The sequence below is a fragment of the Poecilia latipinna genome, unplaced genomic scaffold (assembly GCF_001443285.1).
Source record: "Poecilia latipinna isolate Pla-1442-1.1 unplaced genomic scaffold, P_latipinna-1.0 Scaffold3537, whole genome shotgun sequence".
Classification (NCBI taxonomy): Eukaryota; Metazoa; Chordata; class Actinopteri; order Cyprinodontiformes; family Poeciliidae; genus Poecilia; species Poecilia latipinna.
The window spans coordinates 1-10,535 of record NW_015116153.1 but is presented as its reverse complement, the minus strand read 5'-3'; the positions used below and the strand labels follow the sequence as shown (position 1 = coordinate 10,535).

The following is a 10,535-nucleotide window of genomic DNA, read 5'->3' as shown; positions in this document are numbered from 1 at the left end:
TTTTATGAGATGGTTCATGAGAAAGAATATGTGGGGGGGGGGGGGGAAATATATATATTAAAAGCATGAAACAAGTTTAATCTTTATTTTGTGAAATCCTCACCTGATCTTTAAGCTGAGAAGTGTTTGTTGTGCTGCTGTTAATGGGAGTTTCTTCTGGATTCAGACCCTCTTCCCAGTTCAGAAGCCTCTCTTTTTCAGGCTGGGATAGTAACAGCCGCCTCCTGTTAGGAGCCGATGTGCTGGAACCTGATTTTATTGCAGCCAGTGGCTCATCACTCTTCTTACTTTCCTCAGACGAAGTCTGTGCATCTGCTTTTGGTTTTGGCTCCTAAAAAAAAAAAAAAAAAAAAACCCAAAGGAAATAAAATTATGCTCACTTTATGTCATGATCTTGAATGGCTTAAGTTTCTGTTTCCACTTTTGATTATTTCCTTATTTCATTATAAGCTGTTCCTTTAGCTCAGTGTTTTAAGAACTTTCAGGCTAACATTGTAAAGAAGAAAGTCTTCCTAATGTTTTGTCTGGTGAAATAAGAATTTTACTAACTTTCCTTGGTTATTCTTTATTTTTCCTTCAGCTCCCTTCTTGTTCCTTAACCGCCTTTCCTCAGCCTGCCTGCTTGGTCTCCCCTCACAACTGAACTCTCTTCATTTTCATCTTTTATTTTTCATTTAAAGATCAAATTAAAAATGTAAATACTATATGCAGTATAGTTCTAGTCACTGAATCTGCACTTGGCGATACATCCTTTAGATTTTATTACTTGAAACAAATATTTCTGATTTGCAAACTTTTTATAGCCCTCAATAGAAATTGCTTCTCATTCTTCATGTGCAAATCCCACAAGCTCAGGGATGTTTGAGGGCTCTTATGTTGCAACAAGTCTTCCTCAAATCCCACCAAAGATTTTAAATCGGATTCAAAGGTGACATTTTTCTTAAGGGTAGAGTTAGGGTTACTAGTAGTTTTGATTGCAACCCTTGCATAGAAAACCAGTGCTTTGTTTCACACGCTGACACTACATTGAAGTACCTGGATGCAAAAAAAAAAAAAGAAGAGCTTTTTAAATGCTACCCACACTGCGTGTCTCAGCTGAGGCGATTTCCTCAATGTCAGAATCAACTTCAGGAACAGTTTCTGGTTTTGAGCGGAAGTGCTTGATGAAGATCAGAGGGAATGCTGTGCACAAAGACAACAGAAAACATAACACTGTCAAAAGTTCAGCAAATAATGAGATGTTTTTGGCTCTACTTCTACAGTGAGCCATTTTAAACAAAGCATATGCACATACACATGCGTGCACAAGAACTCTCAAAGATTGGGAGCAGAGTGGTGCTGTGGTTCCCCCCCAGTGACCAGACACGTTATGTACTTTATATCAAAGTGACATTTGTGAGAGAAGATGGTGAAGGGCACAAACAATGAAATCAAGTAATAAAGGAAGAAAAAAAACTGAAATAGGAGCTAAAGTAAGGTTAACCAAATTAATGCTGAAAGGCTAAAAGAAAAGAAAAAAAGTTGAGCTATGGCGACATCTAGAGTTGAATATGTAGCACAACAGTTTCTTTTTTTTTAAAGTACTATTGGTTTAATCTTCAATCACTAAAGTGGTTTTTGACATCATATGCTTACACATCAACATCATAATAATTTGGAATATCATTGAAAATAAGGTTTGAGTAATTCAAATCCAAAATGGTAAACTGGCATTATGTAGATCCATCTGATAATTGATCTTTAGGATTTAATAATTTGGATAACTGGGGGGTATAATCTAAGACTAATAAATAAATAAAATCTGCCAGGACTTGCTGCAGCTTTACAGGCCACATAATACGGCCAGATGTTAATAGAGAAACAAGGAAATACTTTCTATGAACCACAAAGACATCAAGCAAAACAAATGCATAAAATAAAATAGAGGTTAGTAACAAACCAGAGGTATCAAAGGTTTAAGCTGCTTAACTTTGCAAGCAAAGAGAAGCAGGGCAGAGTCAATAGAAACATTCATAGGGACACTCACTTGCTCGAATCTTTCGTTTCCATCGATTATTATGTTTTGTGTTAGAGTGACCTGCAGACCAAATGCAATCAAATGACCCGTGAGGAAATGTTAGGATTTCCACCCCCCATCAAGAACAGATCAATAATCCAATAAATAAATATATGAAAACCCAAATTAAGGTCCCACTGTGTGACTGTAGAGCCACTCTTTAATAATGTGTCATTTTCTGAACCACGGTTGATTGAGAAAATCCAAAAAAAGATATTTGCCATTTGCCTTCTACTCCAGCAGTTAGGGTTTTTTAAAGCCAAAGCATTTGTCTTCAATTGGAAACGTATAGATTTAAGGAAATGTGGGACAGTTTTGTCAGAACATTTTTAGCCCAGAGAAGTCAACAATAAACACTTGTTGAAACACCTGATTAGTTCAAAACCCACAGACAAAATGACAGAAAGACACAGGGTTAGGGACGTTGGCACTAAACGGCTATGCTGAGAAACTCTCAACACGAACAACTTATAAATATTAAAACCAAGATTCTCCATCAGAGAGGCCAGAAAAATTGGATTTTAAACGGTTTCTTCAGTTTCACAAAGTTAAATGTTGGACCACATTAATGGCTGTACTGACCTTTAAGGCCGTCGTGGCTTCTGGCTGCAGCACCTTCTCCCTTCTTAGGTCCGACGATGCAGGAAGCCTCCAGAGCATCGACACCCATTTCTGTATCCTCGGGGAATCTTTTTAGATCTTTTTTCAGCTGATCTGACTGCATGCTGGTTGCCTCACCTGTAAATCATTACAGAGTGTGGGCACCAAGTTTTCCCGACTCCAAACAAACATTAGTTGTTGCTGGACTGACAATTAGAGTGAAAGTACGACAGTACACCCTGTTAATTCGAGAGTCGTATACATCAGGACTACATAAAAACAATCTGGGCCTGTATTCTGAAAGAATCCCAACACCGACGGCTTATGCTGCCATCATTTTAGTAAAATTCTGAGAATTTTAAGATTTTTCTTCGGTCTTAAGAGAGTTCATAACATGACACAATGTTAGAAGTAGTGAGGAGGATTTTTAGTGAACCTAAGAGTGTCGTACGTAGTGACGATTCTAGAGCTGTTCAAAACAGCAGGCGCCGCTTTACAATGTTCTCATGTAAAAACTTAGAATTAAAAGAGGGTGTACTTTCTTCTTGTCATGTATGGCATGCATTCCGACATATATTCACAGTTACTCCAATATATTTAACAACATTTTTCCACGATTTCACAACTTCTTTCAATCTATGTAATCCACACAACACATGAACATCTTCTCTACAAGTCACACAGGCTTATTAAGCAACTGTAGGTACAGAAAAACAATCTGCAGAGTCTAGTTTACAGAGTCACTTGTTTTGTGTACAAAAAGTTACACATATGCATATATATATCATGTGTACTCACAGAGTAATGAAGTCAACAATGTACAGAATCTTTGCAGAGGTGATTCCACTCGGCCACAGCAAAAAAAATGAAATACACGTTGGCATAAACATTTTCCCGATAGGGATACTAGACAACAAGGCCTTGTTTTGTCAACGAAGAGGTGTTTACCGAGTGTTCTCAATTTGATTAGATTTTGTTTTCCGTTTTATTTATGAAGGGGAAATAAAAAAACTGAGGAAAGGACAGAAAAGACCCATAAGTAAAGCCCACAAGGAAACCGATAGAAGCATACTGGTGAGATTCACTTCAGTCCTGTTCAGATTGGCTGGGGTCAAACTCTATAGCTGAACACTTTTTTTATATATATATATACTAATTAAGCTTTTGCATGACGGCCACCCTTTTTCTCAGGCTGTTGCATTTAGGAAATCTTCAATTTTGTAACATTTTGTCACAAGATGGACAGGATTATACCCACTTAAGTTGCTGCAAAGCTCAAGCATCTGTGTCCTCTTTAAAAAAATAAATAAATAAAGCACGCGTTAATTGTTAAAGGCTGTGATCATGAGCATGATTTGTGTGGGTGATGTTAGGTCAACTCAAAGAGCTGGAAGAAGGATTTACATTAAACAGCTTCACAGAATGTGTTGATTTTGCTGGTATCGAGAACAAGTTGTGTGAATGAACCCCATTGTGAATATTTGGTCTTTTGGAAATAATGCAATTTAACTGATGGGTAACAAATAACACTGCAAATGAATATTGCGATCAAATACATTTATTTATCAATAGTTATATACACAGCTTCTAAATGTCATAAATTAAGCAATTTTACAAAATTTGTGTATAATAGGCAACACAAAAATTGATCAACAGGCTGCAACGATACAACTGAGAGAGAAATCGTACCGCCAACATGAGTTTTCAGGCAGGGTTAGACAAAAAAAAAAAAGAAAAAAAAATCTGCTGTCTAATTATTTCCTGAGCAAAGACTAGGAGGTACATGAGAGAGATCTGGAGAGGGGAGCAGGAGTGGGAAGGTCTCCTTCTGAAACAGAGGGAACCACAGACATGTGGAGACATGTTACTGTCAAATGGGCCGAAGAGAAGGGGATGCTGCTGACACACGAGTGGCAGGGAATATATTCAAAAGCCGTTTGGACGGATGGTCGGAGTAAAGAGGACATGGACAAGCATGGCACAATGTCAGCGTTAGAAAGGTTGTTCAGGATAACACAACACCAAACGAATTACTGAAAAAGTGCCGACATGTTCAACAACTTTGGAAAATGGTCTGATTTTTATAGTGCACTTCTTACATTTTCTGATTAAGCCACATGAAAAGGCCAAAACTGTGAAAGACCTGATGAGAAATCAATTCTGTGTTTCCAAAGCAGAGCTAACTTTTAGATACATAATTTCTCCCAGAGCTTAAATGCAAACTTAAATCATAATCATACCAGGATAGGTAGTTAATCAAAGGCGTAATGGTGCGTTCTCTTTGTCCCCTGAAGTTGGAAATGCAACTAAAACAGCTCCTTAAGTCAGAATCCCTATGAATGTTATAGGAGCTTGAGATGCACACAAGGTATTAAAATTGCCTTCTGTTTATTTTATGAACTAATGTAAATACTGATTTAAGGGACTGGTATTTAATCTAGAACAGATAAGTATCATGGACTATAACAAATCTAAGTTTGTCAAAATGCCAACAGAGGGGACAGAATGCTACTAGGAAATGTGGCATTGTCAAATATTTTTAATGTGTTAAAAACGACAGAAAAATTAGGAAAACTGAGTTTGTAAAAGTATGACATTTTGAAATTTAGGAACGCCAACTCTGACTTCTGTAACAAGTCAAACAGCGCGTTACTGTCTATAAACTCATATCAAGAATAAGTTTTCTTGTAAATATAACAACAGTTCCAAAAAGAAGGTTTTGTGGTATTAAAACTGATCTCAAACTAAGTTATGTCCAAGCAACATAAGCAAACTGTTCTCAAGGAAATTTTTTACACTTTTTTTTCATTTAAACTGTTCTAAATTACTTTAACTTCAGAAGGGGAATGGTAGTGTAGCAAGTTTATCTATGATAGCACACTGATAGCACAGCAGCATTTTATTTCGCTTTGGTTTATTAAAGCGATTTGGCAATATTTTAAAAATAATGGCAACTACATACACTGCTGAAACATTTAGAAATACTGTAGGAAATGGCATCAAGTAGTTTATTCATCAGCTAAGTGATTGCGGCAATTCATCACAGGCACATTATTAGATTTGGTGTTCTATTCAACAGTGCACAATGCTACAAATACGATTTATAGTCTTTAACATGCCAGGCTTGAGGCTTATGATGGTTTGTGATTAGTTATCTTGGTTAGTTAGAAAACAAAAAACAAAAAAAGACAAAATCAGATGGAGCTACAAAAGGCAGCCGATGCAAAAGCAGTACAACAAGATCTTATGACCAAATCTGGCCAATCGTCACCTTCACAGCTGGCAGGAATCAGCCAATCAGAATGTGCAGCATTGGAAAGTTGAAACAGACTGAACAAAATGAAGTGAAACAGAAGCTGGAAGACAAATTTTGGATTGGAAAATAAATGAGATGTGGAAAAAGAAGGAAAAAGGGAAACAAAATGTGCAAAGGTTTTGAGAAAAACATTAATAATACTTTAAGATTTAGTACAATAAAACATATACAACAATAAACCAAACATAAAAGTCGGCATCAGTTACAGTGCGTCACTTGAAAAAAAAAGTTAATCACTTAACAAAATAATTACAAAATAGACTTTGCAAATAGGCTTTTTAGCTACATGAGAACATCTGTCTTAAAGATAAGGCTCATTGTTTTGGTTTGCATTAATTATTATTAAGCATTATATGAAATATAACTTGAAATTAATATGTACCAATTAAAAAGAAACTTCAAAAAGAAAGTTTAAAAAATCACAAATTAAATGTTCACAATAAAAAAATAAAAAGTACCATGTTGTTGCTAATAAATTTGTAAAATTCTAAAAAAAACAATTGTTCTAAACAGCCTACCATAAATAATGAGCCTTTAATCTTAAAAAGTATCTTTATAACACATTATGTAAATACTAGAGCTTTTGATGACTTAAAATGCTTTCACATTTGATAATGGAAAAAAAAAATACTGTTTTGGCATTTCCATTGCACAACTCTGGTGGGCAGTGTTAGGAAGCAGACAATTGAAACAAGCAGCTCTCTCACATCATTGCCAGAAGTTTTGAAAATCAAAACAGAAACCACACTCTTTATAGAATGTTCTTGGTAAGAATTAGGACATGCTCCAGGTTACAATTTCATAATTCAGGAAAACTAAAATTTTAGGCAACTACAAACCCCGACTAAACAAAATTAGGTGAATCTACATCCTGGATCTACATCACCCAAAACTTATGGAATCACACTGGAGTGAAAGTTTTCTGGAGCATGCCCACAAATCAGATATTAATTAAGCAGGGGAGAAAACCCAGGCCAAAGGAGTTATTGTTTGACATGCGGCTAGCAGGTTCTATAATAGCTAAGCTAAGCTAGCTCTCAAAAGAGTCGAAGCACTAACTATGTCCAGAGTTTTTAATATAAGTTTTGAAGCACCTGGATAGGTCTCAAGTAGTTAGTATCTTAGCACAGAAGTCAACAGTCTAAGCAACCTCAGTTTTTGGAGGTTGAGGAAAAATGTAAATTTGCTACCAAGCTAACATCAGTTTATAAGCTAGCCACTATTTTTTTCTTTAGGAAGGATCAAATATCCCACATCCAAAATAAATACTCAATTTTCAAGCTCCATAATTCAACATTTTTCACCTCTTCACTTTTCATATCTGTATATTTAGTCACAATACAATTCTAAATTATAAAAGTAAGTTAGAGAATTTGCTCAAACTAATAGGAAACTTTAGAGAATGAGTCATTTGAGACTTTTTCCATTGTCTCTAGCTCTTAGCAAGAATCCTAAATTTCCAGTTAATTCAAGCTGCAACTGTTGCCGTCTACTGCAGGTAATATGCTGACTGCTCAAAACTATTCAAGAAAGCCACATTTATTATCCACTAAACAGAAGCAGTGTGTCTCAGTAAGGTAGGTTTTTAAGATCACTACAGTTTACAAAAAGTCTAAGTAACTGAGGAGGCTTTAAATGTAGTAAGTGAAGGTAATAATTGGAGCTTTGACTTAAATGAATCTCAACTGATTAGGCTACAAAGAGGTAAATCTCCACCTTTTAGGCCTCTTGCCTCATACAAGTACATCATTAGTTCCTCTCCTAGGCAAACCATTGGTTGAAGATTTGCTGCTGAGCCAGTTGGGGCTCCTGGTAGATCTGTCCCAACATCTCATGCATCATGCAGAGCAGAGGACAGCCAAGGCTCAGCAGCTCAAACAGGAATATATAGTCCTGTGAGTAGCTCCTGACGTGGGATCCCACAGCTGTGACAGACTCACACACACTTCCCAACAGCTGTTGAGGCAACACACACACAGCCCGACCAGCACGCCTCGGCCAGCTCAGACCGCGCTTAATCAAGGAAACCAGGGTACCTGCGGGTTGGATGGCGCCTGTGGCTGAATAGATCCCGCTGTCCACAGACGAGGGTTTCAGGTGGCTTAGGTTTTCCTGGAAAAATCCAGATAAAAATGCAAATGAGCACACATGCCCCTACTTAAAGTAGTAAAATATTAGTTTTTATTTTTTCCTTCTCAATTTCCAGTTATGTTTGCAAAATAAGTTTAGTGGAAAGGTCTTTAGTAACTTTGTAAATCTATATAAGAATTTTACTTGTTTTGGTTGATCTTAAGAATTTTGCACTTAATTGATAATGTTATATATTTATATTACCAACACCTTATTTTCTGCTCTTAAATCACCATAAAAAATGAAGTAAAAGTTACTTGAAAAGCTGTCTTACCGTTGTTCTTCTGAACCTGCCCCAGCTGGTGCTGTATTGACGCTGGGCATAGTGAATCTTGCAATAAAACTTTTCTGTAATGAAATAAAACCAAAAATTTTTATTAAAAAAAAAAGTCTAGGTTTTTTTTTTTTTGTTTGTTTTTTTGTTTTTTTACAAATACTCCTTATTTTGATATAAGAATCAGCTATAACTCAGACGTACTCTCCTGTGAATCAAACGTGTGTCCACCCAGACGGAGGGTGCAGTTACAGACGTCGCAGCGGAAACACTCGCGATGGAAGAAGTAGCCTTCAGCGCTGAGTCTCTCCATCACATATACCCGTTTGGAGCAGAAGTGGCAGATGTCGCTGCCACCGAGTCCAGGAGGGAAATCTTTACGCACCACACACTGAGGGGGGAAAAGACCAGGCAAAGGTGAAGAAGTAAGAAAAATGCTCTCCTGAGAAGTTGCTTGGCGTTTTTCTCCAGAAACCTTTAGAAAATGAAAATTTAAAAACACTGATTCATATGTCAAAAACAAGTGCTATATGGGGGCGGGGGGAAGAACTCTGAAGGAAATTAGTTAAAAAGGTTAAAATATACATCAGTACTAAGTGAGTAAAGAAACACAGCTGATAAAAAAAACACAAATACAAAGGCAGAAACAGGTCACTACAAATTCTAAAATTAGTGATAATTTTAATCTTAACTTTTTAGGTCAGAAGGTATTTTGCAATTCTTTAAATACATGGAGACATGTTGAAAGAAAGGTTTAGTGTCAGAAGACCGTATTTGACAAACACACACACAACCAGAGTGAAAGGGTATGAAAAGTCACAGTGAAACAGAACAAAAAAATGCATGAATGTTGAATATCTAGGTAGTAAAACCAGAGTCCAAGGCAGAATTGCACTGTTAACTTCAGATATTTGCAGCTTCTTGAGCTCTCAGCAAAATGGAGATCAACTGCGTCTGTGGTTTATCTTGCAAAAAGAAAGTTAAAATTTGGGCTTTGAGGTATGCAAGTAAACATTTGCAATAAATGCTTGCATTTGTTTAGACTGTTAAAACCATGTGTACACTCATGCAACTGGGATCTATTCCTAGCTTTTAAATTCCCTGGTCAGAAAACTAAGGTTGAGAAATATTTGTTAGCACGCCAACTTTTCACAAATCACATTAGTATCAAGTCTGGATTAGTCTTCTAACCATTTACATGCATCTTACCAGTGCGGCATTGGGCCTGTGGTCTGTCTCATAAAGGACGGCCAGTTTCTGAGCTTTAGCATCTATTGCTGATGATACCTTTCCAACTACTCGCTAATATTTACACAAAGAAGAAAGAAAAAAACAAATGGGAGTGGAAAAAAAACAGAATTTATGGAAGGAAATAATGGTGTGTTGTTGAACTGTGTTTGGACTTAGGTTTAGGACTTGTACCTCTTTACTGTAACTAGGAGCTCCAGAGGGACAGCTCTCAGAGCGAACAATTGATTTTGGATTATTTCTTCTGGTGCGTTCACCATCACAGGCTGCAGTGCACTACATGAACACCACATGGTAAAACTTCTGTAAGGCATCATATACTGCATGATCAGAAATGTTGGTAAACTACCAGTATACATATGCAAGTGTGGGGATTCAAAAAAAACGGGCATTAAAGTGGTTTAAAATTTTGAAGTAAACTGTGTTTTCAAATGTTTTTAAATAGAAATTATTGAATATAAAACTAAAAAGGAACAACACATGGCTGATTTAAGCCAAAACTATTATATTTATCTAATAAATGTTTAGGAAACCAAAGTATTTATGTAAAATAACCAAGAAACCTGGTACCTTAGTGGGATCCTTCTCAGCTAGTTTTAAACCCGATCCATGAACCCTCTGCTGCTCATTTTCCACATTTTTTATCCTCTCGAGATTAGTGAAGGCGTTCTGACTTTTACCGATGCAAGACGAAGAGACAGAAGAACACGTTTCGCTGCTGGATGGGAACGTATCAGGACGAGAAGAAGAGTTTTGCTCAGTTTTCTCAGATTCAGAGCAGGACAGAAGAGAGGAGGTCACTTTAGGTTCAGAGGTGAAACAGGTCTGAGCGACGGGATCGGGAACAGGGTGGACCGCAGGGAACATGGTGGAGCTTTTAGATAGAGACAGAGGAGGAGGGAGAGGAGGAG

General features: G+C 36.9%; 1 protein-coding gene across 2 annotated transcripts in view; it reads right to left on the bottom strand.

Annotated features, from left to right (window-relative positions):
- Window positions 1-10,529, bottom strand: part of LOC106941187 (protein-methionine sulfoxide oxidase mical2b) — an 18,291-nt gene extending 7,762 nt beyond the window's left edge. Inside the window, exons 1-10 of one of the 2 annotated variants that reach the window (XM_015024130.1) lie at window positions 10,195-10,529; window positions 9,799-9,900; window positions 9,586-9,678; window positions 8,581-8,767; window positions 8,377-8,450; window positions 8,009-8,084; window positions 2,639-2,794; window positions 2,027-2,077; window positions 1,082-1,182; window positions 104-331 (exon numbers count right to left, since the gene is read on the bottom strand). In XM_015024130.1, coding sequence (XP_014879616.1) covers window positions 104-331; window positions 1,082-1,182; window positions 2,027-2,077; window positions 2,639-2,794; window positions 8,009-8,084; window positions 8,377-8,450; window positions 8,581-8,767; window positions 9,586-9,678; window positions 9,799-9,900; window positions 10,195-10,491 — 1,365 coding nt within the window. In that variant the 5' untranslated portion in view covers window positions 10,492-10,529. The remainder of the gene's footprint in view (window positions 1-103; window positions 332-1,081; window positions 1,183-2,026; window positions 2,078-2,638; window positions 2,795-8,008; window positions 8,085-8,376; window positions 8,451-8,580; window positions 8,768-9,585; window positions 9,679-9,798; window positions 9,901-10,194) is intronic. The other variant, XM_015024131.1, reaches the window with a different exon arrangement.
- Between the last annotated feature and the right edge of the window lie 6 nt (window positions 10,530-10,535).